The sequence below is a fragment of the Rhodofomes roseus genome (assembly GCF_022264815.1).
Source record: "Rhodofomes roseus strain CIRM-BRFM 1785 chromosome Unknown C8Q71scaffold_4, whole genome shotgun sequence".
In the NCBI taxonomy this organism is placed as follows: Eukaryota; Fungi; Basidiomycota; class Agaricomycetes; order Polyporales; family Fomitopsidaceae; genus Rhodofomes; species Rhodofomes roseus.
The window spans coordinates 209,914-233,929 of NW_025952960.1; the positions used below are offsets into that span (position 1 = coordinate 209,914).

Here is a 24,016-nt window from a genome sequence, read left to right on the forward strand (position 1 = left end):
TCGGAGACCTTCGCGCGGCACGCCCAGCTCACAGATGCGCACCTGTGCAACCACGCCAAGGACGCCCAGGACCGCAACGGCACGGACGACGCCCACGCAGACCTGCGACGACACAGTAAATCAGTGGCCTCAGAGCGGGCGACTGTGTTTGATGCGCGCTCTGTTCCCTATTTGAGCGAGTACTGGAGTCCTCAGTCTGAGTTGAAACCTTTGGCATTCTCGACGCGAATCGTGGGCCATGGAAACAATGACAGCAGAAAACTGGATATGCAGATCCAAGTCAGGTTGCCTGTCCGACTGATACTGTAGACAGCACTCACCTCAAAGCGATCTGGTACAAATAGCGTCGATGCAGTCGATGTCATCCGCCAACTCGTTATCAGTTCTTAAGGCATGAGGCTGCTCATTGCTGTAAACGAACTACAAGTACACCACGGGCAATCCGCGCACGAGATTCAGGAGCTAAGCGATACACATATACACCACGAGCAAGCAAAAACGGAAGCATATAGCCGGGAGAGCCGCCTCCGCAGAGGCGCAGAGAAATGCACTACAAGGACAAGAAGCCGGACAGCGTTACACGGTGAAGACATAGACAAGGGACGAGGGAGGACATCAGAGCGTAAGCGACGCACGAGACGGGACGAGCAGGCACAGAAAGCAGAGGGCAGAGGCAGAGGCGAACAGACGTACATATACACAGCGGCCGGCGCTCGCTCCGGCCCACACGGGCGGGCGAGCTTGATTGTCCGAACCAAACACAACACGACGAGCAGCAGGCAGGGCATCCGAGCGATCCTATCCAAAACGACGCAACCTCACGCACACGCACGGAACCCACCTACGACTCGCCGCCCTCGACCTCCTCCACGCGCTCCCCGCCCTCGATGCTCGCGGGCGCGTGCGCCCCCGCCTGTGCCGAGTAGCTGTAGTGGGGCCATGACGGGGGCGTGTACGCTGCGTACGCATGCGGCTGGGCATAGTACGAGCTGTACGCTGTCGCTTCGGATGGGGGGTAGCTCTGGTACGCGTACTGGGCGCTTGGTGGCGTGGGCGGGTGTGGCGAGCTCGTCGTGGGCGGGGGAAGTGTGGGGTATGGGCTTGCCGAGGGGTACACTGGGGGAGGGTGGTAGCCCGGCGGGACGTAATATCCGTACGCAGGATAGTGAGGGGCGGGCTGGGTTGGAGCCGAGGAAGACTCCGAGACCGGATAGGTTATCGCTGCTTGTGGCGACGGCTGTGTGACGGAGGACGAGGGTGAAGTAGGCTCGACGGGGGAAGAGCTCGCGTTGGATGCAGAACTCTTCTTGCGCCGCTTGTTGGAGGTGCTGCCGTCGTATGGGCCGTAGCGCTGCTTGCCGCGCTTGGAAGAATCGATGCTGTCTGGGTAGAGCGGCATGCCTGAGAGCGGCGCGGGTAGAAGTGTAGGCGAAGACTCGGTGTCGTCCGCCTCACCGCGGTAGCGCGGGACGCCGTCCACGCCGACCTCGACTTTGGGCGGGTTGCGGAAGTGCGTCTTGTCTAGGTATTCGGAGGAGATGTCGAGCGACGCGATTTCAGGCAAGGATGAGGGCGAGCGCAGACGGCCCTTTTCGACATCTTCAATCTTGTAGTAGGAAATGAGATGCTGGGCGACACCCCCGATGGTGAGGGAGAATGTCTTCGGAATATTCAATACGGGAGACTGCTTCTGGGAGATAACGAATGACGCACCTTTTTCATCATCCCACCTGGCTTGAACTTGTAGCTGTTCGTGAGGCTCCCTACGAGGCTGCGCTCGCGCTGGCGGTCGACGCTCGTCAAGCGGTGGGCCTCGCTCTTTGGCCGGCTCAGCGACTGGCCGTCGCCCTTGGGGTCTACTTCCTCCAGTGGCTGCTCAACACGGGTGCTCCTATGCCCCGCGCCGCGCTTCTCCGTCTCGCGATAAAGCAGGAAATTGCCCAGGATGCGACTGGGGCTCCAGAAAAAGCCGTCCGTCCACCGTTTGATGCCGCTCTCGTCCTCGTCGAAGACAAAGACAGAGCCAGAGGTGATCATCTTGCGTTCAGAGTCGACGAGGCGCCGGGTGACGCGGGGAATCATACCACGCCGCGCCGCTTCGAGGATGAGCAGCGCGTCACCTGTCGTCTCGATGAAGCCCATCCACGGCGGGTCGGTCCAGTTGCTAGACCCGCTCGCGCTGATGGGGGACTGCTGGGGGTCGTGGGACATGGCGGGGGGACTGTGGGCGGCATGGCGAACAGCGGCGAGGCCAGCGACGACGGCGAGTGGACGTGCGCGGCGATGACGGACACGGCGATGGTCAGCAAAATCGCATATAAAGTTCAGAAACAAAGTTGACTGACCGCGCGCGAGATCTCGTCGGGGTGGGAGGAGGCAAAGAAGGTTCGCTCCCCGCCCCCCGCGCACGCCACACCCAGCCCGTGGGAACTTTGCTCTTTTCGACCCAGCGACGAGCAGCAACAGCGAAGCAGACAGAGCGGGAGAGCCAGCTACGGCAGCTATGGCGGGCCCTTCTCGGGGACGCGCACCCTCGCGTCCGTGGGGGCGATCGCGTCGCCTGGCCAGCTATCTTCGCGCTGTGGCCAACCACCGGGAGCCCCAATTTGGCCGAGTTCGGACCCCGTATCGCCCGCCTGTCCCTCTCTTCTGCACGTTCGCCGCCTTCGCGGTGCAATCAGAAACGCCGCCTGGTCTTCTAGCAGTGTCTCGCACCGTCTGTGCGCACCGCGGCTCGCCATCGTCGCCCCCGGGACGCGCCACACGAATAAAGTTCCGCCCCATCTCCGTCTGAGCAACGCGGACGCCCGCCGCACGCCTGCGATTGGCTGGACGCACGTCCTGGGAGGAGCCGTGGTCTGCCCTGCAGCCTCTGCGCCCTTCTATCGCCCGAGCGTGTTCCTAGACCCGCGACAGCCCAGCGTCTCGATACCACCTGCCTCGCGCGCCGTGGGCCTCGCTCGAATGCAGGGAAGCCATCCCTGCGCCATCCAACCACTCCTCGCCCGCGACAGCATCCGGGGCCCCAGATGCCATGTCCGTCTCCGAGGCACCACGCCGCACTCCCACGCAGTGCTGCGCCCAGGTCTTGTGGACCGCGCACCTGCTACCAGGGGCCTTTCATTTCTCGCTTTGGCCCCTTCGATGCCTTCGCGAGCCCGATTCACCATCCAATTGCGGAGCGCAGCGCAGACCGGACGTCAGTGTCGTCCTATCCTCGTTGCCAATAATCAAGGGTTCACCTGGTATGCATGGAAGGCCGAACGGGCTTCGCGATGTGTGTTGCTCCTCATTTTTGAGCCACTACTAGCTCATGGACAGCAGCCCAGGATAGTCCTAATCGGAAGGTGCAATACACATCGTGTCTACGTGCCGTCATGCTCTCAGCCCTGGCCCCGCGAGCCTGAGGGTCACCAACAAGAGGTAGACAGTGGCGCACATCGATTGAACCACACCGCAAGTCGTCACGCAACACGGTCTAGAGCGAGACACCGTCTTCCACATCGCGAAGCCGACGGACCTCACTCAAAAAGGCACGGCCTCGTGTCGAAGGTCAGTTGCCCCGAACTTCTCTCGTGTTATGACGCGATGCAGCCTCTCTCCGTGGAAGCAGTTTCATGTAGGTGCGGCCCGCGTGAGCTTCGGCACCAGGCTTCCGTGTCTTCCTCAACCAGAATTCTCTTCATGCAGAACCGGCACGTCCGGCACCACGACCCTGCGGAGGGCTTCTGGAGCAGAGGTCTCGGATACTGTTGTGGGTATGTGCGTGTTGCTCGGTTGCTGTTACCTTCGACGGAGCGAGGACCTCAAGCCTGCTTTTCGATGGAGACGCAGTAGGACGTATGCAGCCGTGGACTGTACACACACATACTCTACTCCTCATGTTAGCAAAGGTTGACACGCTGATAAGCACTGCCTTGCGTTGGCGCGGGGAACGTTGTACATTGCCGTCGTCGTACATATACGATCATGCTCAGGTTGTCTTAGGCTATGTGGTCATTACGAGTACGGAATGTACACGCTTTACACGACGTCGGATATATACAGTGGATCTCCGCGACTCGTTTTCGCAAGCTGAAAGGAGTCGGGACATTCGACTCCTGTTGGTTCATGATCATGAAACAGGGGAGAGTGGGGAATAGGTTTCTCTGAGTATACTAATACCGTCGCTGCCACCGAATCGTTTTCTCGGGAGTCATCCTCGAGCAACTCCCCCAAAACATTGTTCGCGTTGCCGATTGGCTAGTTGTCTAATTTGAGACGGCTACCGCGGAACTCGTCTCCGTCGGCCTTGGGGGAAGAAACGGTATTGATTAGACGGTGCGTTTCCCTGGGCATGTACGAAACGATGGGGCGGCGTTGTATACGAGCGAGTGTGGGGATCAGTTGCATAACCACCTCTGGCAGTGTCATCTACTACGCATTGCTGCAGGAAGTCGCGGTCGCCGTTCTACCTGGCGCTGGGTATCGAATATGATAACCACATTGACACCGGCCGCAGGGCAATAGCCTACGGTCAAGTTGGAGAGCGGAGTGACCTGCGAGGCTCGTCGAGGGCTCGTCGACGAGCAGCCACATCCTCAGGCTGAGCATGAATGCGGGTTTGTCTTGCGCGCCGACACGACGTCCAAGTGGGCTTTGTCAATAAATGAACGGCCAAAATAACTTCATAGGCGATATGTAAGGATTTATGAGAGGGAACAAACGTTTGGACCGTCGCAGAGGAGGACGTTGTGACATTGGTCTGATTGAGTAGACGTGGATGCGTGGCGGTCGTCGAGGCCGAGGCATGCCATGAGACTCTGCCACGGCGTGAATCAATGGCATCTACGTTCACGTACGGCACCGCCCATCATGGTCTTCGTCGGCGATGATTTATCCAGGTTTTTTGCGGTCTGGGCATGTTGTGAAACCACCGTTGATCTTTTGTTCTCAGCCTGAGCAGCACAGAACGTGCGACTTAGTAGACGCTCCAGATACCGGTCTGTCAAATGCGGGTGTGTGAACACAGACCACATGTGTGCTGACGGGTTTGCTATCGTGAAGGACTTCGGATCGAAATGATTGGTGACAGTGCGAATAGGTTGAAACTTGAAGAGCAAGAACCCCTGGCCGCACAGGACGTCGATATTTGGGGTCGTTTGCCATACAATTCGAGACAGACCACTCAGAAGGAAGCAAGCGAGCGTAGTACATATGGATCACGAATCCGTGAGCAAGGTGTCTGTACATGTGGACAAGGCGCTGCCCTCGGCCATGTATCGGCGCTTTGGACGCGTCGCGCCAATTTAACGTCGCGCGACGCGTTCGAGTCATGTGACATGAACCTCATACGCGCGTCGCGCTTGTGGCTGTTCGCGTCTTTCCTTTCCTCTTGCCAGCAGCCAATGCGACGACGAGCTGGCCATCGTTGTCGGTGTCGTGGACGCCCATCGCACACACGCTCTTGCCCTACATCTACCTTGATAAGTCTTCTTATACTATCGACGGCTTAGCTCGTTCCTTAGTTCTCCTGTTCAACCCTCGTCACTCAAATGTTAGATTATCGTAACCCGGACGTCGACGCCGCTCGAAAGCAACTCCATCTCATTTTTTTAAGACTGATTGTCTCATAAGATCGTGTATCTATCCTTTGGATGGTAGGGCAGCTGTCACCCGTCAGCTCCCACTTCGCAACGAATACCGCCATGTCCAACTGCCCACATTCGTCTCATTTGGACTTTCAGTCAAATTTTCCCCTGGCATCCCGCCCGTTGGTTCAATCGGATGGATTCTGACGTCTTAAAATGATCTAGGAGTCCTTTGCTCCTAACGAGGACGCGTCCAGCAACATGCTACGCCAGTCAAGACATACGCTACGGTGATATCGCGGGTGATGAGTGCTCAGGCTTCTCTTTGGATCTCGAGAGACGTTGGTGATCTCAGGCACCTTCGTGTGCTAGAACACGGGGAGACGTTTCTGGTCTGATGTGTAAGTCTTCAGATCATCCATGTATCGGGAGTGACTGAACCATCATTTGCAGTGTTTACTCACATTGTCAAACCTTGTCATTTCTTGTTAGGCGTGATGACATGTGCGTAGATGACAATAGATGGATGGATTGTTTCCCACTGGTGATGCTCATGAAGCAACACCGGGTCTGCCGCTAAACGCTGTCAAGGCGTACGATGCCGACGCGGCGAGGTACATCGTCTTCATCCTGACATTCGCCATTCCAGGGACAGGAGGATGGCATGCAAGATGTGTTCATCCCGAATCCCAATGCCTGTGGCCCATACTCGGAGCATAAGCGGTCAGATTGACTTCTATGGCTGTCGTATTTGTACCGACAAATCGCGGTCTCACCATTTGCGCAATCTCCGCAGGATAATCTGCTCCGGTCTAGGGCATGGTGAGCTGCTTCTAGTCAGGACTGAAACTGTCATCGGGTGAAAGGCGGATTGCAGGTTTCGATCGCAGGACACGGACAGGTCAGGAACAGACACAGTTGTTGGGTGCGGCTTCGGCAACATTGTTTCTTCTCCCTTAGAACGATGGCCCAGCGAGGTACGATCATCCCGCGGATGCGTATGTCTGGACCATTTATCTCTACAGCCGCATCACACGACAAGTCTGCACTTCGGAGCGCGCGACGTCGAAGAAACAGCCCCGAGCATACGATCGCAAGCTTGATTGACACGAAATTTCTGTATATGTCAGTTTTTGTTCACTCCTTGTCGTCTGCCTATACTTGATGTTCATCCACCCCCTTTACCCAGCCGCCAGGGACGCGATCCTTTGCTCGTTCAAATGCGAAACAATGGCACTGTTGCAGTCAGAGCCTAAGCAATGGATCGCTCGGAGAAGGCAAATTTCATGGCGTCCCATGCCCGTAACCCTCTCAATCGCCATCCAAGGTAGCGCAGTGTCCCGCAGCGCCAGGGGAAGGATTAGCTCCGTTGTTCAACGGATGCGAGGTGTGATGCATCATGCTCATGCAACCACGCGTGATTCCATGACAGATGGTGGCTGCCCGGTTGATCCATCTCACTGTATTGAATTGGTACAGTCGCTCGAATTGTCAGGTCGTTGCAGCACAATTTGCTCAGGTGCGTATCACCGCGTAATCAGCTTGCGGGTGGGCCACATCTCCAATATGAATCCGATTTGAATGACAAAGACGAATATAGTGGACGTTATCGTGCTCAATATGCCTCAGCGCGAAGGCATGGTAGGCACCGGTGGTCTGCTTTGTGTTTCGGCGAACGGTAGTAGCGGCTCAACGAACGATGGCCCTAAACTACTCAATCTGACAACAATCACTCTTCGTTCACCCTTGCTGTTCAGGAGCGCACAATACCTCCGGCGTCGATGCCACCAATGACGAGGCATTCCGTTGATGACGGGATGAGGCCTGATAATCCGACTCCGAGCCGAATCCTCGTTTTTCGATGTGCTGCTCCATCTTCGTATGGGTTTTTGTCTCGAGTTCGTTCGTTCATCGATTGTCTGATGTTGTCTACAGGCAGTGTGACTGACACGTGCAAGACGACAGGTAACCAGCGTCAAAAGGAGCGGTCAATACGAACCGCTCGACGCCTTGGTACTCGTCCCACTTGGGTTCCACCTAGGTAAAACATCCTGCCTAACATTGTTGAGGACACAGACTGATTTTTCCTACCCATTTCAAGTGTTGTTATAGCACAAGGAACAATTCCGCGTCTCCGCCGGACATAGGCCGACGTTGCGGAGGAGTACTAGTACTCAATTCCTATGGCCTTATAGCCGCCCCGTTGAGTGACCGTCCTTGGCAGCTTTCCCGAGGCCTATTCCTCCTCGTGGCGCCGGAAACGGCCCCTCATGACCGAAAATCAGTAGAACGATGTCAGAAACGAGCTGGTTACCAAGTCGGGTTTGGTCTATGCATCGCTTTTCCAGTGACAGGCCAGGGCTTGTACCCATTATAAATTACTGCAGCATGCACATTGGAGTGCTCGCAGTCGCCGTGCACGTCTGTTCGCTACGAGGATGTCGATCCTCGTCCGCTCTCTTTGGGCGCTCTCGGCGTCTCTACCTCTCGTACGTGACTTGTACGGGAAATATAGTCTTTCGTTAGACTGACGGTCGCAATCAGCTTCATGCAAAACATGCTCCGTTGGAATATCGCATCAATATTGTGCATCCTCGGCAATCCTCCGGTCCGACCCTTCCAGGCAACTGGACTGCTGAAGGATGCTACACGTAAGGTTACTCACTAATCCAACTTCAGTGATACTCATGGGCTACATGCAGGGATAATACTGCTTCACGCACGTTGACGGGACCTTCGTACACAGACACGACCAATATGACTGTCGAATCTTGTATCAGCTTCTGTTCCGACCAGTCGACAAGCTATGTGTATGCAGGCGTCGAATACTCTCAGGAGTGCTGTGCGTGTGGATTTTATTTGCTAGTCTTTGTCTCCAACCACTGACATGCACGTACACAGACTGTGGCAATGCGTTCTCGAACGGGGGAACCCAGGCTCTTGCCACGGATTGCGACATGCCCTGCTCAGGTGATGCTCAGGAGACATGCGGAGCCGGCAGTTTGTTCTTTTCCTTGCGCTTGCAACGAAACACTTCCTTAAGTCTATTGCAGATCGCCTGAGTGTCTACTGGAGCGGCGTTCAGCCACCGGTGCCTCCTATCACCGTGCCCAGTGTGGGACTCTGGGACTCCCTTGGTTGTTATAAGTAAGCATTGAGTGTTCTATGTTGTAGCGAGACCTAACCCAGGATGTAGTGACTCAGTGAACGCCCGCGCTCTCGCTATCTCTCCTTCTGTGGACGGAGACGTTGATGTCGAGTCATGTACGACCGCATGTTACAACTCTGGATATCCTCTGGCTGGAATGGAGTACTCGACGCAGTGTTGTACGATCCTTCCGTCTGTATCTCCTGTGAAGCTGCTCATCCATCTGTTTAGTCTGCGGGCTTGAGTTTGATAACGGCGCGACATCCATATCTCTGGGTACATGCGATATGGTCTGCGCGGGTAATAGCTCTGAGTACTGTGGAGGTTCCAATGCATTGAACGTGAGGTCGCCCCGCATATCTGTTGCTGTCTGCTAATGTGGTATCAGGTCTACAACTACACCGGTACAGATCTCCCCACACCTCCCTCTAACCCAGGAGGAGGCGGTGGAGGAGGGGGCGGCGGGTCTTCGTCACCAGTGTATCCCGTCACGTCAGGCCTACCATCGCCTTGGGAGTATGCAGCATGTTATGTGTGAGTCACTGTGACAGTGAAGTGCGCGAGAAGCCGTTTTGACGTCTATATCGACAGTGACAATGCATATGGCCGTGCGATCTCAACGGAACTTCCGGACAACTCAAACGTGACCGTGGAATTATGCATTGCGAGTTGCTCCGAGCAAAACTTCACTGTCGCGGCACTCGAATACAGTGTCCAATGCTGTATGTTTGTCAGCCGTCAAATGAGCCTCGCCTAGCTGACACGCTCTAGTCTGTGGTGATAACCTGGACAATGGTGCAGTCACGGCTGACGAGAGTGATTGCGACATGGGTTGCGGCGGAAACAGCACGTGCGTAACTTCGCGTGCTACAGTACTTCTTGTCTTACATCCGCGTAGGGAGGCTTGTGGTGGACCTAATAGGCTATCGGTTCGTTAGCTCCTTCTATCGACCACCGTAACTCACGATCGCTGCAGGTGTATACTTCGACCGGCAACGTCACTGTGTACCCGGTACCAGTCCCACAGAATTCTAGCCTTCCAGGACAGTGGCAATACCAAGGCTGTCTCAAGTGCGTTTGGTTCCTCGCTTATTTTCCCTCAGGGTCACTAATCGAACGCGTGCAGAGAGCCTGGAGCGAACAGGACCTTCCCGTACCAGAATATCTGGACGTACAATAACACAGTCGAGGCTTGCCTGAACCAGTGCGCTATGTTCGGGTACCCGGCTGCGGGTATGGAGTACGGTGATGAATGCTGTAAGTTTGGTGGCACCCTTAGTCGTCGCGGCATCGAATAACAATGTCCTGTAGGGTGTGGCGACGTATCGGATGTTGCAGAATATAGCGATGGCTTCGCCAACGCATCTGATTGTTCGATCCCATGCTCGGGCGATCCGATCCACTTGTGTGGCGGTCCGGAGAGGCTTCAGGTACGGCGCACTTCCCGAGATGATCGTTATCCTACTGAAAGCTATATGACCACACTAGCTGTACTACTGGAACGGCGGTATCGACGTCTGGAACACACCTGATAATATCGGCTACTACGAGGTTAGCTTCGTCACTCGAAAGTATGAGTGTTCACGTCGAATTCATCTATCTGCAGTTCTTGATCGGAGGTGTCGTCGTACCTCTCGTGGCTACTGTCGGGATTAACGGCAAAGTCAGCTTCGTAGAGAAGTACGGCACCAGCGAGTTTGACAATTCAACGGGCGCATACGAGCTCGACCTCAGTTTAGTCGACAATTTCGAGCTGGCGTGGCGCACTATGCACGTCAAGACGGACGTCTTCTGTTCCGGTTCTCTCATACTTCCGGACAGAGCTGCCAGGCAACTCAATGTCGGCGGATGGAGTCTCGAGAGCACGTATGGCATTCGGCTCTATGCTCCTGATGGCAGTGCTGGTGTCAATGGTACCAACGACTGGGAGGAGAACTACCAGGAGGTTGCCTTGCAGGTGAGCAATGGACCGGCACTATAACTGACGTACTCTTTATGGAACACACATTCCAGCGTGGCCGCTGGTATCCGTCCGCTTTGGTTATGTCGAACGGGAGCGTACTCGTTGTAGGTGGTGAGGTAGGAAGTAACGGCGCACCGGAACCGACTCTGGAGATCCTGCCAACCCCAGCTGGAGGACCCACCTACAAGTTCCTCGACTACCTCAACCGAACTGACCCAAACAACCTCTACCCATTCCTTCACATGCTACCGAGTGGCAGAGTCTTCATTGGTACATCTCGACCGACCGAATACTGCGTATTGCGAAGTGACTGACTTTCGCCTAGGCTACTACAACGAAGCGAGGATCCTCGACCCGATCACGCTTGATACCTATCAGGTATTACCTAACATGCCAGGCTCGGTCACCAGCTTCCTGGCAGGACGGACATACCCAATGGAGGCTACAGCAGTTCTCTTCCCGCAATACCCGCCCTACACTGACCCCGTTACGGTGCTTATCTGTGGTGGATCAAACTTTGGTATCGCGCTGGACAATTGCGTCAGCATTCAGCCCGAGGCGGAGAACCCAGAATGGACGATTGAGCGAATGGTGAGTGGTATGCATCGCTGAGGAAGCTTTGTCTAACGAGACTTTGGTAGCCCTCGAAGCGCGTCATGACTTGCATTGTACGTATTCTAACATTTACTTTGCTGCCGCATTGACCGACTAATCCTTTCTCTGCAGGCTCGTAAGTGGAAAATGAGCACAAATGCACACATCTGTTGACTAACGTTCTGTTGCCTAGCGCTCCCTGACGGCACTTTCCTCATCGCCAACGGTGCTCAAGCAGGAGTGGCCGGCTTTGGCCTCGGGTCCGACCCCAACTTCCAGGCACTGCTGTACGACCCCAGTCAACCCGTCCACCAACGCATCTCGGTGCTCAACACGACAATCGTCGCACGCATGTACCATTCCGAGCTTACGGTAAGTCATGCACTCCATGATCGCAATCACGTCTGATCATGAGCATAGCTCCTTCCCGACGGCCGCGTCTTGGTCTCTGGCAGCGACCCTCAAACTCCCGGCTATCCTGAAGAAATGCGAATCGAGGTTTACTACCCGCCCTACCTCACCGATGGCAGGACACAGCCGAACTTTACCGTCGAGGAGAACGACTGGGATTACGGAGGCACGTACACCATCACTGTGGAGCTCTACGAGGGCACGACGGACACTATGAGGGTATCCATGCTCGCCGGTAAGTTGCAGACCCTTTGCTGAAGACGAAATTTGTCGCCTTATGCTGTGTCCGCAGCCACATCGAGCACCCATGGCAACAATATGGGCTCCAGGACGATATTCCCAGAGTTCTCGTGCAACGGCAACACCTGCACCGTCACAGCGCCCCCCAACACGTACGTGTCGCCGCCAGGGTGGCAGCAACTCTTCGTGCTCGACGGGCCGACGCCCTCGCACTCGCAGTGGATCCGCCTTGGCGGCGACCCGGGCGAGCTCGGCAACTGGCCCAACTTCCCCGACTTCACTTTGCCTGGTGTTGGCCCCCTTTGAGTGCTCGTACATTCGCTTCTTGACAATTGGACTCTGTTGGACTGTCTACCTCTTACTGTCTTTGGTGGCAATGTCTGGACCATGTACAATATACCATTCGTTTACCTGTACTTTCACTGTTGCTCCCCTTCGCTTTGTAACATTCTACCCGACCTCCTTTGCACTTGATTGATGTCTGAATAGTCTAGGATCCGAACAACTCTCCCAGCCTGAGCTATACTGCTTGTGTACAGTAATTGTTGTCTGATACTGAGGATTACCATTGTTACCAGAATACTCGAATTTCATTTCGGGAGATCTGGGATGCACGGGTGGAGGAATGACATTGAAAACACTCGTGTCGCTATCATTATTTTGACTCTATTTTGACTATCATTGACACTATCAACTTGGTATATCAGTGGACTCATGCCGAATTGTCTGCCTAGAGACAACGGCAATAATGATTGTCTCTCCATTTGGAACCTGCTCAAGTCCAATTTGACAGGACGAACATACCAATCCCGCAGAACTGGGGATCAGACCAACATGCGCACGGCGGATGATAGAGTTGGTCACACCGACACATCCCATTACCGAGACTGGCTACTGGTCGGGGTCAAAAGGACGATGCAATGCGAGGAGGACGGCGGGCTATTGAGACACGAATACGCGTATGTAATGTATCGAACATACTGATATAATTGCGTGGCGACGAACAAGCTGCGAGGACGGTATTGGGAACGTGCGAATTGCAAAGTGCGAAGTGCATATACGATGACGGACGGCGGACGGCAGAGAAAAAGGCGACGGAAAGACGGGGCGCGGGACATGGATTCGGAGTCGGAACGTGGTGAGCGTGAACGTCGTTGCATCATAGCTTCAGCTCCTCGAAGTAGGGGTGCACCCGCGCCCGCTTCGCTGAGATACGTTTGCTGGTGTCGTAAGTCAACATGGCCTGAGACACAGAAGCTGTACGTCAGAAGCGACAGTGTCCTCACGGCACAAGTGAACGTACCCTCAGGAGGTCGAGTCCGCCTTCGTCCAACAACGGCACATGGTCGGAAAGGTCTTGTGGCGACCAGTGGGGGAACGTCGGCTTGTAGTCCGGCAACTGGCTGACGCCTGGCCAGATCTCTTCGCTCGGCGTCCCAAGGACCCTAGCGTCGGGGTTGTCAGACTCACGCCTCACGCGATGCAGCGCCGAGAACAAGATCAAAAACCAACCTGAAAATCTTGAAAATCTGGTCGATCTCGGAGTCGCCAGGGAAGAGCGGGTGCCCTCTCATCACCATCTCAGCGAAGATGCAGCCAACTGACCACATATCGATAGCTGTCGAGTAGTGGCGCGAGCCCAGCAGCACTTCCGGTGCACGGTACCAAAGCGTTACGACCTGAGAAACTGCGTTGAGAAACTCCGAGCAACATTGGTGATCGGGCACATGAATACCTCGTGCGTGTACGTCCTCATCGGAATGCCGAACGCCCTCGCAAGACCGAAATCTGCTAGTTTGAGGTTGTCATATTTGTCAATCAGCAGATTTTGCGGTTTGAGATCGCGATGCAAGATGCGGTGCGAATGGCAGTATAGAAGACCAGAGTTGAGTTGATAGGTAAATTTCTGTGCGCATATCGACGTATGTCAGCGTAGAGTCCACCAATAACGGTTGGCCTGGGGGTGTACGCGCGGCACCCCTAGCGCCCATGGTTGAGGGCGTTGACAGGGTCACGTGACGGAGTGGCATATTCGCTTTTTCGGGTTTTCATCGCCTTGGACGCGTCCATACGCGACGAGCGCGGATCGCACGCGTCGAACACGCGCAAGGAGCATGAAAGATGCGTGGGCGACGTCGCATCGGACGATAGGCGAGATAGCATGACATGACGGCACCGCGTAACTCACCTTGACTATGTCGGGAGTAATGGGACTGCCAACCTTGTTCGCATGCTCCATGTACCTCTTGAGATCCACGTCGAGGAACTCGAATACGAGATAGAGCTTCGCATCTGCGTGGACGATATCCAAGAGCCTGGAGGGGCGAGTGCGGCAGTCAGCGACGGCGATGTGCGGCGGGCGAGACGCACGCTCGGGGCGAAGCATCGAGCAGGACGGGCGATCGAGGACATCGCGTGTGGACATACCTGACCACATTCTCGTCCTTCAATTCTTTCAACAAGCTGATCTCCCGAATGGCCGTACTTGGGACGCCCTCGTCCTCCGCCTCGAGCCTGATCTTCTTCAGCGCCACAACTTGGCCGGTCGTGACATCCTTCGCCTTGTAGACCACACCATAGGTACCTGAGAGCACGATGACGACCCGCACCAGCGTTCACGGTCCATGAGGAGCTCCCCAGGCTTGCGGAAAACAGACTCACCCTCGCCTAGGTTCGCGGGTTGACCGGATGAGCGGTAGCAAAAGCAACAGCATATGGAGCACACTCACCAACCTTCTCGATCTTCGAGTAGCTGAGCGGGATCAGAGTGGTCAGCATGCGCCACTCCGCACACGGGCTGCACGACGGATGCTCACCGCTCCATGGGAAGAGACGAGAGGGAGAGAGCCTCGGGCGAGCTGGCTGAGGAGGGGAAATGAGCGTCGAGGAGGGGGACGGGGCGGAGGTGGTTGCTTGCGAACTTTGAAGGGAAGACGATGGAGGGCGCCGGCGCGCAACATTCTGGCTTCAACGGCTGCTTGATCACGTAAGCGCCAGTACCGCGCCCAGAATGGAAGTATTGATGCAGTGCTGCAGGCAACCGCTCCTCCCAAAACCCGGCCACTCGCACGCAGCACACACAAATGGACGTAACACCAGCGTAACGCTATTTGTTTTTACTCATCTCAACGCGCTCGCCGCGATTAACGGTTGCAGATGCTGATCATATGCCCAAGTACTCGTATTGCATGAAACGGTGGCATTGACCGCCCGTCCCTATTATAATCTACTGGCCACAATCGGGCCGCAGTCACCCACTTTAATTTGATCAAAGGCCGAGACACTTGTAACAGACCGACTACCATAAACCAGGTACTGTAACTACACCGCCTAGTTCACAGAACGGCCTACGCCACTGACAAATGGCCGGCGTCATACCAGATTCAGAGTTTATACTATGCATCCGGATAGCAGTCTCAGAAGCTGACTCCACGCCCGCGCGTGTGCACAGGCATGCGCCCAGCTGGGCTCCCAGGGGATGTCGATGGATATGGTAGAGTGAAAAACAGCTCGAACGCACCCACTCACGGCTACCTTATTGTCTTTGACCATCATTCCATTCCTGTTCGACACCGAGTTACTGGTTGCTAGTCTCATACCAAGACCCTCTCACCACGTGAGGGGCTTGTGTCGAACCTAGGTAGCTGCAGCACCCGCGGAACGCGTGCATTGACATCGCGCAATTGCTGAACGGAGCCCACGGCGACCCGCCATTTTAGCAATGCGTCATATAGGATCCCTGGCAGCGTTTAGCATCTAAGTTCTGTGCGAACGGTAGCGAACCAAGCCTCGCCTCCCTGTCTACTGTCCAGCGGGTCGATCTTCGGAAGATTATGATGAGGTTATAAGGAGGTGTGTCCAAGGTGTCTGTCAGACTAGAAGCCGCCCACAATTCCAAATGGCACGCCTCAGCCATCTGGCAGGGTGCGAAAACGCCGATTGGGCAGAGGAGCCTGCGGCTCGCCGATGAACCCCGCTCTACTCTGCGATCCACAATCAGTTATCAAGCAAGTATGAAAGGGGAGCAGCAGTTGAGTTATTGCAATGGAACGGCTCGCCGAATAGGACTCGCCGCAATACTGTCGCCGCCAAAATTATGAGAACACATATCAAAATTTGTACGGCACCTCTGTAGTATGTTCGACCCCTACAGGCACGTACAAATGCCGCTTCCATAACTAAGGGCATGAAATTGCGGTCCACGACGGTTCGTAAGGGTCGCTGCACGGCAATGTACATGTCAACGATCTGCCAAACCTTGCGGCATCTATACAATTAGTGGATACAGTCCGTTACAAGGTGATCATACAGGATTGCGATCCACGTCCCACACACAGGCGACTACCCCGGCCGCGGCCAGTTGACCCCCTCGTCATTCCTACCGCGCATCCTCGTCACGTCGATATACTGACCCGGCCAGGGCTCCTCGCCTACGATGTCCTCCGATCAGCAAACGCTCGGTGTTTCTCAAGGGTCAGCAAATAGTACTCACTCCGGTCAATGATGTTTACATCCGCGTCATCATCCTCGTCTTCCTCGTGAGGATCCCACCGGTCCATCATCGCGGCGTTCGGGTCTCGCGCACGGTCAACGGCGAGGTCAGCCATCAGCCGGTTCACCGAGTCTTCCTTCACCTTTTGCAGCGATTCCTCTCGTGAAGCGCGTGCGCGTTCTAGCTCGGGAATATATTCACTAAGGGCGGCAAGGTCAGGGGATGCTGATATTCGATGAATAGACGGAGACGGACGTTTCGTATTCTGTTCGTGAGGCTTCCACCGCGTCGAAGAATTCTTTGATCCCCGCCCCCGTCATGCTCGATACTCCGACCGCCTGTAAAAACAAAATCGCTTCGGCGTGAGGAACAGAGAGGAAACGTGGAAGACGGCGTACGGTAAGATGCTTGTAGAATTCGTCGAGCACGAGACTCATGCTGTTCATGAGGCTGTTCATGTATGTCGGCTCTCCTTCATCGTCTGTTGTCCCCCGATGTGTCGCAAGCGCCTCCTGGAAGGCCTCGAAATCATGCATCCACTCGAGGGCAAAGTCGTGCGGCTGAACGTCGGTTTTATTGAAGACAAGGATGAAGGGAAGCTTCGTTTTGTACAGGATGCTGCAGCATATCACTTGTCGGCGCGATATTAGTGGGAAGAGGAAGGCAAACGCACCTGCACGCGTACAGCATATTTGACATGAATGTGGCGGGGGCGGTCGTCCGAGGCGTGTCGATAATGTACGCCACTACTGTCGGGAACGTTCCTGCAACCGCATCCGTGATAATGGCCCCAGAAGCCGACCAGGTGAAAATCTCGATCTGGCCGGGCGTGTCCATGATCACATAACTGCAAGTCATTCAGTAGGGTCCAGGATACAGAAGGGACATAAGACTCACTCCACAGTCTCCGCCCTCTTTTCCACCAGCCCCAGCACCTGATCGAATTTTGTCGTGAAGAGGTTCAGCGCGGTCAAGATCCCGCCGTTTGGACCCAGGTTATATCTTGAGCGCGGCACTGTCTGAGCAAGACGGACGACGAGCGGGAGGTGGAATGACCACACACTGCTTCATCACCTCATGGTAGTTGATCGTGTCCCGAATGTCGATGTTCGCTTCGAACGGCACATTCGTGACCGCCGGGTCCAGGTTGAGGATGTACGGCGGCGAGGATGGCTCGAGCGAGTGCAGGTAGGAGTTGATCCGCTGAACGAAGGTCGACTTGCCCGCGCCGGCCATACCTATCGTAATGATGACGATTGGCTTTTTATTGTCTGGAACAGTTGAGGGACCTGCTTCGGACGCCATGGTGGCAAGTCGAAGTGCAATAACTTCTTCAAGGGACCACCGGCAGCTAGACTACTAGTCTTGCGACGGCTAGTGACCGTCTGTAGGGGTCAGAATCAATGATAAAGCAGGTCTTGAGATCCCAAAGCCCAACACACACGAGAGCGAGTGCCTAGAGGAGATACCCAGGGCGCGGCCCAGTACAATATTGCTGTTGACGTCGTTTGCTTCCAAGAGCAAATGCGGGCGTCTAAGCGATGTAAGTACGGTAGCCGGTTATCTAAGCAGGACGGCCTTGCTGACTAGAAATAGATACTTACTCCTACGTAGCTAGTGAACAGCCCTGCAGTCCATTGTATTCATCCGATATGGTGTAACGGCTAACATTGCCGCCTTTCACGCGGCAGCTCGGGGTTCGATTCCCCGTATCGGAGGTTTACTATTTTGTCCCTCGGATGGGCAGCTCAGGTGTGCATGTGTTTTCGTTAACAAGTGCTTCGCACTGAGAGTCTGAGACGTTGTCGGAGTCACAAATGATATAGGAATAACGCATATGTAGAACAACATTCATACTAATAGATGCATACATGTCCGTACCATTTATGCTCATCGCAAGTTCCGGAAATCCAGTCTAACCAAGTCCGAAGATGAGTCCAACGAGATCCCGCCAGCTACGTCGCACGAAGACTTTCGACCCATCCCCGTACTCTTCCCCCAGCCACTCTATGAATCTAGCGTCAAGCCCGCTGAACGGGCCTAGCTCGAATGACATGACATCTTTCGGCGTTAAGACCACTGCGTCTATAGGGCTACCGGTGTCCCCTCGGGCTTGCGCACGTCTTTGGGGGACGAGCTCGGCTAGGCGGGCGAGCATGGTCGAGGTGTTGGTATGGAATGTCTGGAGGAGGGCGAGCGTGGTGACGACCTGCCGCGCGTGCCGACTCTCGTCTCCCTCGAAGTGAGCGACCATCGCAGAGTCCTTGAGCTGGCTGGCAGAGACAGCCGATAAGCTTGCGCTTGCTGACTGGGCGTCGCCCCTGCTGTTTGCCCACGTCAGCACCGACATGCCGCTGTTCCTGGCGATTCCGCGCAGCGAGCGGGTCGTGGACGTCGACGCCTCAGCGGTACGGCCCTCGATGCCCATGCCGAGCGTGCGGACGTAGGGCTTCGGCGAGCGCAGTGATAGCGCGTCGTCACCCTCAAGACGGAGGCTACCCCAGTTGCTGGAGCTATAGGGATAAGGCGGAGTTCCTCGCCAGGAACCCATCCAGAGACCCGCACACACGACGCAGACGTCTTCGTACACGCGCCAGATGTCTGTCCAGGAGCTGGTACTTGCGCGTGGCTTTCCGCTACTTGAGGACGGGTCACAGCAGTCGTCTGAGGGCTCCCCTGCGTCGATGCGTAGCAATCGGTCAATCTCGGTCCACTGGCGAGACTGTCAACGCTGCCTCAGAGAAGACGCGGCTATAAAAAAAAACCTACCAGCTTGACGTCGCTCCAAGTAAAGCGCACCACTGAGAGGCGATGCGAAGGCGCCTTCGATCCTGACTGGTCACAAGATTTTGTTACATAGAACGTGGGTCGGGTATTCGGCGTCGACGTCCGGAGATCAATGAGGAGATCGTAGCAGGAGGGCTTCTCGAGGAAGATCGCATCCGTCGTGCATGCAATCCATCCACGCCCGGACTTGCTCTCCTCCTCGAGCTTCGACACGTCGTTCAGCGTGACCATGCCGAGCACCTTCACGCCCTTCCCCTTCAATCTCGGCGCCGCTTGGGTATCGTCGTCGTCAGTCGGCGCATCGACATCTCCTGCCTGACACTGGTAACATATGTCCGCAGCGACCTGGCAGAGGATGCACGCCGCCTCGACTGGCGGGAGGGTATATATGAGTATTCGTCGGCGTCCGAGGACGTGTTTGTAGAGCGTGAGCGACGAGGGCCCGAGTATGCGCAGCAGGTGCGGAAGGTGGATCGTGGGGTCCGTGTCGAGTGCTGCACCGTCCCCCTCGAGTTCGGCGCCCCAGCCGCCCCAGACACCTGCACCGCCCATGTCCGGCTGGCGCACCTTGCGCTCCTCGAAGAATGCGCGCGCGGGGTCCCAATTGCGCTCGAGAGGGATCACGGCGTCGAGGGAAGCGAAAACAGTGCCGAACAGAGACTTGAGCGCAGGGACGTGGAGCCATGGTCGTGGGCGAGAGGATTGAGCGAGCAGGATGCCAAGCGAGGACAGGCGGTAGCCGCGATGCCCTTCCTCCGCAGTCTGCTCACGGTGGAATACACAGACACCATGGTGGTCGTCTTTCGTGAAGTACCTGGTTCAAGTGAGTCCATGGCGGAGCGATAGCACTGTGGATGAACATACACAACATCGCGTTCCATAAGATGCAGTCCGCTCGGAAGGCAGCTATATTCTACATGGTTCAGGTCTACATCTGCGAAGTATTAGCCCGTCGTTTACCAAGCATAAAACTGGCGCACCGTCGGTAGCCTTGAGAGACCAGTCTATGACATTTCCTTGAGTAGGATGGAATGCAGCGTGAAATATAGCGACTGTTTGCCGTCAATCCCAACGAAGGAGACCCACTTCACGGCATAACGCACCTACATCCTGCGGCACCTTGCCATGCCCGTCCATCGACTTGGATGAGTCTTCCGCAGGCGCAAGTACAATATTCAAGAAAGCTGAGAGATGTTTGAAGGGCAGAGGCCCGCCCCACCGACGATGGTAACAGAGTATGAGATGCAGACCGCGGCGGTTGGTAGGCGGTTGGAGATATCATACATTTGGTTCACAATAACCCTTAGTTGCAGTATTCAAAGTGAGTAAGTACTTAACAGTGTCACATATGGTACGCCGGAAGGCCACAGTTCGATTTCCGTTTGAGGTGGCTGTTGCCGAGGCCCGATCTGCTTATGTAAGCTAATCTGGCGAAAGTCTTGTTCCGATTCGTGCCTCCCCTCACTAGATTCAAGCTCTACTGAGTGCTACAGACTATTCTTGATCTGTATCGGGTTGAATTGTAGCTTTTGAATACATTGTGGGGAGTCCATATCTCAAATTTGAGCCGGAAGAGCCGGAACCTCGGTAAGCGCCGTCGGGTAAGTAACGGTCACACTTGGCGGTGGACGACGTCTTCGCACGGGGGCGATTGGGCGCAATGCTTTGAAATTTATCTGGCTTGACTCACAAAAAATGGTTGGATAACTCACATCGCTGCGGATGACAAGAACTTAAGTGCAACCGATGTCCGCCGCCTGTCCAATTTAGGCAGGTGTGACCGTGAGTCTGGGGCGCTTACGGAGTTCCGGCACGCCGAGACAGACAATCCATACCACAGAACACCCAAAATCCATTGGAAAGCCGATAATGCACTCAATAATGTCTCTTGTGTGTCTCAGAGTACATGGTGGATGAGCTAATCTAAGGGAGAGCACAGACGAGGCCATGCAACACTCGGCCAGAGTGGCTTACGTAAGCAGATCGGGCCTCGGTAGCGGCCGTACCATGGCCGTATCACTGATTTGAACTGTGGCCTTCCGGCCGACCTTAGTCACATGAACTGAGGAGATCTACTAATCTGCTACTACTCAGTACCGAGTGTGCACTGTGAACACGACACAGCAGATTTCATCGAGAAGTACAGTATGCACCATTTCGCGAATAAGTAATGGGCAGGGTGGCAGGGTGGCAGAGATCCACGATACAGTAGGGATAACCTAACATCACATTACGTAATTATGTCATGTTATCCTTGTCGCGCGCCGGAGCGCGTCTCGAGTCTCGACTGTGGCGGCAAGCGCGTGGTCTTGTCCTTGTTTAACTTGACCAACCTCACTCATCCTCTCGACTTCGCAGGGCTCATCTACTAGGGGACTTTGCGCGTACAGACACGCGTTATGATGGACGTGCAAACTTCTCGTGGCCGCGGTATTCGCATCCACGGTGCTGGCGGCCGACCTCAGTCCAAGAACCGGAAGTGGGTCGCGGGTCAAGACAACACGAGCTCTGGCCATAACAGCGACAGCGAGCGGCGGGAGCGCGGTAGCCATGGGAGGAAACAACATGGTCACAATCAAGTCTCTACTCCGCGTCCTTCATCACCTTTCCTCGGCGTGCCCGACCCTCACCAGCTGGACGACGGGGTCAGTGGCACGGAAGACGACCATAGCATGAACGGGGACACTGGCGAAGAGGGTAGCGACAACGATACCGAGTACCCTCCCGATCCCGAAACGCCACAGGAGCGTGAGCTGTTCTGGCAAGAGGTAAGTGATCGCGCTCGTAGTGTGGCATAGAACAACTTACACCGGATCAGCTTGTGAAAGCACGGGAAGCGGAACGCAAAAAGGCCATAGCTGAAGGCAAGATGGACGATCCTACTGTTCCAAGAAGGCTGGACGAGGCGATCACTATGGTTGGGACGTGCATGGATATGTGTCCGAGGTTTGAACGTTACCGACGTGAGCGTGAAAACAACCTAGACAAGTGGGAGGTGGTGCGTTGAACCCCTTCATTCGCTCCTGTAGTACTGCTGGAGAGACTGTGTCCTCTTTACAGATCCCTGGTACTAAGCGCGTAGACCATAAACGTGCAGTGAAGATCTATGAGCGAGCTGCTGGTGACAAGACCCTTCCGTCCGACCTCCGACCTCCACCCGTGCTCAAGGCAAGTTTATTCATCAGAGTATGTTCGCTTGGACCTAGGTTCACGCGCGACGATTCAATGCTTAGCATGGTGCCCAGCACTTTTGCCTGAGCGTTGCTTCGTATGCAGAGCGAGACCTAGGTTGTAGCGAATATGCACTGTTGACCAGCTTTCCGCGACTCGTAACTAACACACCTGCATACAGAAAACACTGGACTATCTGTTCCACGGTCTCCTCGTTAGGGAAGGATTTACACAAACATATGACTTCGTTCGCGACCGATCGCGATCAGTCCGCAGTGACTTCACTATGCAACATGAGCATGGACCGCTTGCGATTGAATGCCATGATCGCTGTGCTCGCTTCCACATCCTGGCTCTCCACCTCGAGCGGGACAATCCGAGGTTTTCCGTTGCTTTGGAAGAACAACAACTCATGAACAGTAGGTGCTTCTTGGACGAATGTCATGATCAACCTCTGACGCGTCGTTAGCTTTGCAAAGCTTGAAGGAGTTCTACGAAGACCAGCGCGGGGTATACCAAGCCCCAACTGAACTTGAAATGCGCGTATACCACCGACTCATCCACATACGTGACCAGAGGGAACGACGAGAGGACGTCCCGGAATGGATCACAAGTCATTCTGTCTTCCAATATACCGCGCAATTTCGCCTTCACGTGCAGGCGAAGAGTGCCCCCATCACGAAGACTTCCCGCCTAGTCGTGGACGCAGAGGGCATGGCAATCTTTGCAAAGCTTGCTGCTGTGCTCAGAGAACAAGGTGACACCGTCATGATTTACCTTGTCGCGTGTATCCTGGAGAGGTTGTTCGGAAAGGACACAATTGACAACATCGAGGCTATACGAGATGATCTCACCATCCCAGAGATAATCGACGGCATCTCGAGACCGTCAGCTACGGCACAGCCCAGTCAGCCTGTCGCCGGACCCTCAGCTGATGTACCGACGAAGACCAGGCGAGTAACCTTCGCCGACGCTGGCTCTATTGCTACCCCGTCAACCTCGGCCTTCACGAGCGTCGCGTCTCCATTCCCTAATGCGGCCACGCCGTCGGCTTCCTCTACAACCTCATCGCAACCCGCGAAGTCTGCATTTGGGAACCTCACCTCCAAACCCAATCCATTTGGAGGCAACTCTGTGTTTGGAACCACCAGTGCTTTCGGGCCTGCCGCCGCTACAAGTTCAATGGCCTCTGTATCCCCGCCTAACGGCAGTACCACCAAATCAGCATTCGCGAGCTTGGCCAGCGCGGGTGCTACCTTCCCTGGCACGAGCATATCTCCGTCACCTTCAGCAATTAATATCTTCGGGAGCACGTCTTTCCCGTCGAGTGCGAGCAGCATCTTCTCCGGACAGACGTCCGCTGCTTCGACTAGCCAACCTGTTGCTAACATCGCTATATCCCAGTCCAATGGAAGCATCTTTGGTGCTGCGACTTCCCATTCAACATCACTAAGTCCTATGGCACCGGCGTTCACGCCGCCGAAGACAACACCGACGCCGTTCATCTCAACTCCACCCGCTCACGCGCAACCCACACCCCCTGCCCGTTCTGAGCCCTCCCCTTTTGCCGCTCCTACCCAGCCTAGCCGATCCGCGACAACAGCACCATTGTTCCCACAAGCGTCGGTTGCACCCCTGCC

The 24,016-nt window shown here is 55.3% G+C and overlaps 7 protein-coding genes and 1 non-coding gene across 8 annotated transcripts; 4 read left to right on the forward strand and 4 right to left on the reverse strand.

Annotated features, from left to right (window-relative positions):
* Positions 1–379: 379 nt before the first annotated feature.
* C8Q71DRAFT_740176 (Gti1/Pac2 family-domain-containing protein) lies at positions 380–2,336 on the reverse strand. Its single transcript, XM_047922753.1, has 2 exons — positions 1,714–2,336; positions 380–1,660 (listed from the first exon to the last, which is right to left on the reverse strand). The coding sequence occupies exons 1-2, from the start codon at positions 2,209–2,211 to the stop codon at positions 842–844; spliced, it is 1,317 nt and encodes a 438-aa protein (XP_047782055.1). The 5' UTR covers positions 2,212–2,336; the 3' UTR covers positions 380–841.
* Positions 2,337–6,944: 4,608 nt separating this feature from the next.
* C8Q71DRAFT_414689 (uncharacterized protein) lies at positions 6,945–7,863 on the forward strand. The gene is made up of 3 exons (XM_047918412.1): positions 6,945–7,089; positions 7,529–7,611; positions 7,672–7,863. The coding sequence occupies exons 1-3, from the start codon at positions 7,003–7,005 to the stop codon at positions 7,715–7,717; spliced, it is 216 nt and encodes a 71-aa protein (XP_047782056.1). The 5' UTR covers positions 6,945–7,002; the 3' UTR covers positions 7,718–7,863.
* Positions 7,864–7,890: 27 nt separating this feature from the next.
* On the forward strand, positions 7,891–12,424 carry C8Q71DRAFT_414707 (uncharacterized protein). Its single transcript, XM_047918413.1, has 22 exons — positions 7,891–8,059; positions 8,115–8,221; positions 8,273–8,412; positions 8,472–8,570; positions 8,624–8,717; positions 8,767–8,897; positions 8,950–9,059; positions 9,107–9,252; positions 9,310–9,440; positions 9,490–9,568; positions 9,617–9,647; positions 9,695–9,789; positions 9,845–9,975; positions 10,030–10,148; positions 10,207–10,269; positions 10,325–10,675; positions 10,732–10,951; positions 11,007–11,272; positions 11,323–11,353; positions 11,469–11,647; positions 11,696–11,921; positions 11,979–12,424. The coding sequence occupies exons 1-22, from the start codon at positions 8,009–8,011 to the stop codon at positions 12,230–12,232; spliced, it is 3,054 nt and encodes a 1,017-aa protein (XP_047782057.1). The 5' UTR covers positions 7,891–8,008; the 3' UTR covers positions 12,233–12,424.
* Positions 12,425–13,085: 661 nt separating this feature from the next.
* C8Q71DRAFT_701545 (Pkinase-domain-containing protein) lies at positions 13,086–14,704 on the reverse strand (the record flags this gene model as incomplete). The annotated part of the gene is made up of 7 exons (XM_047920196.1): positions 13,086–13,169; positions 13,230–13,371; positions 13,439–13,605; positions 13,662–13,832; positions 14,115–14,241; positions 14,354–14,510; positions 14,650–14,704. The coding sequence occupies 7 exons, from the start codon at positions 14,702–14,704 to the stop codon at positions 13,086–13,088; spliced, it is 903 nt and encodes a 300-aa protein (XP_047782058.1).
* A 1,374-nt stretch (positions 14,705–16,078) lies between these two features.
* C8Q71DRAFT_740203 (XPA-binding protein 1) lies at positions 16,079–17,966 on the reverse strand. Its single transcript, XM_047922754.1, has 7 exons — positions 17,482–17,966; positions 17,316–17,420; positions 17,092–17,265; positions 16,817–17,036; positions 16,674–16,756; positions 16,419–16,618; positions 16,079–16,356 (listed from the first exon to the last, which is right to left on the reverse strand). Exons 1-7 carry the CDS (start codon positions 17,721–17,723, stop codon positions 16,268–16,270), a joined length of 1,113 nt encoding a protein of 370 aa, XP_047782059.1. The 5' UTR covers positions 17,724–17,966; the 3' UTR covers positions 16,079–16,267.
* Positions 17,967–18,064: 98 nt separating this feature from the next.
* C8Q71DRAFT_t28 lies at positions 18,065–18,136 on the forward strand. Its single transcript has one exon. It is a non-coding gene; the product is annotated as a tRNA-Glu (tRNA).
* A 33-nt stretch (positions 18,137–18,169) lies between these two features.
* Positions 18,170–20,496, reverse strand: C8Q71DRAFT_740204 (uncharacterized protein). Its single transcript, XM_047922755.1, has 5 exons — positions 20,309–20,496; positions 20,186–20,257; positions 20,070–20,139; positions 19,188–20,019; positions 18,170–19,131 (listed from the first exon to the last, which is right to left on the reverse strand). Exons 1-5 carry the CDS (start codon positions 20,340–20,342, stop codon positions 18,334–18,336), a joined length of 1,806 nt encoding a protein of 601 aa, XP_047782060.1. The 5' UTR covers positions 20,343–20,496; the 3' UTR covers positions 18,170–18,333.
* A 1,004-nt stretch (positions 20,497–21,500) lies between these two features.
* C8Q71DRAFT_414940 (uncharacterized protein) lies at positions 21,501–22,345 on the forward strand. The gene is made up of 2 exons (XM_047918415.1): positions 21,501–21,973; positions 22,024–22,345. The coding sequence occupies exons 1-2, from the start codon at positions 21,605–21,607 to the stop codon at positions 22,210–22,212; spliced, it is 558 nt and encodes a 185-aa protein (XP_047782061.1). The 5' UTR covers positions 21,501–21,604; the 3' UTR covers positions 22,213–22,345.
* The last annotated feature ends 1,671 nt before the right edge of the window (positions 22,346–24,016 follow it).

Coding starts and splice junctions, on each gene's coding strand:
- C8Q71DRAFT_740176 (XM_047922753.1), bottom strand. CDS start 2,211: ATGTCCCACGACCCCCAGCAGTCCCCCATCAGCGCGAGCGGGTCTAGC. Junction 1,661..1,713: donor CAGGTGGGATGATGAAAAAG/GTGCGTCATTCG, acceptor AATATTCCGAAG/ACATTCTCCCTCACCATCGG.
- C8Q71DRAFT_414689 (XM_047918412.1), top strand. CDS start 7,003: ATGGTGGCTGCCCGGTTGATCCATCTCACTGTATTGAATTGGTACAGT. Junction 7,090..7,528: donor TTGCAGCACAATTTGCTCAG/GTGCGTATCACC, acceptor GACACGTGCAAG/ACGACAGGTAACCAGCGTCA. Junction 7,612..7,671: donor CCCACTTGGGTTCCACCTAG/GTAAAACATCCT, acceptor ACCCATTTCAAG/TGTTGTTATAGCACAAGGAA.
- C8Q71DRAFT_414707 (XM_047918413.1), top strand. CDS start 8,009: ATGTCGATCCTCGTCCGCTCTCTTTGGGCGCTCTCGGCGTCTCTACCT. Junction 10,676..10,731: donor ACCAGGAGGTTGCCTTGCAG/GTGAGCAATGGA, acceptor CACACATTCCAG/CGTGGCCGCTGGTATCCGTC. Junction 11,648..11,695: donor TGTACCATTCCGAGCTTACG/GTAAGTCATGCA, acceptor TCATGAGCATAG/CTCCTTCCCGACGGCCGCGT.
- C8Q71DRAFT_740203 (XM_047922754.1), bottom strand. CDS start 17,723: ATGGCGTCCGAAGCAGGTCCCTCAACTGTTCCAGACAATAAAAAGCCA. Junction 17,421..17,481: donor TACCATGAGGTGATGAAGCA/GTGTGTGGTCAT, acceptor GCCGCGCTCAAG/ATATAACCTGGGTCCAAACG. Junction 17,266..17,315: donor AAGAGGGCGGAGACTGTGGA/GTGAGTCTTATG, acceptor AATGACTTGCAG/TTATGTGATCATGGACACGC.
- C8Q71DRAFT_740204 (XM_047922755.1), bottom strand. CDS start 20,342: ATGGACGGGCATGGCAAGGTGCCGCAGGATGTAG. Junction 20,140..20,185: donor GTCTCTCAAGGCTACCGACG/GTGCGCCAGTTT, acceptor AATACTTCGCAG/ATGTAGACCTGAACCATGTA. Junction 20,020..20,069: donor CTTATGGAACGCGATGTTGT/GTATGTTCATCC, acceptor CACTTGAACCAG/GTACTTCACGAAAGACGACC.
- C8Q71DRAFT_414940 (XM_047918415.1), top strand. CDS start 21,605: ATGATGGACGTGCAAACTTCTCGTGGCCGCGGTATTCGCATCCACGGT. Junction 21,974..22,023: donor GTGAGCTGTTCTGGCAAGAG/GTAAGTGATCGC, acceptor ACACCGGATCAG/CTTGTGAAAGCACGGGAAGC.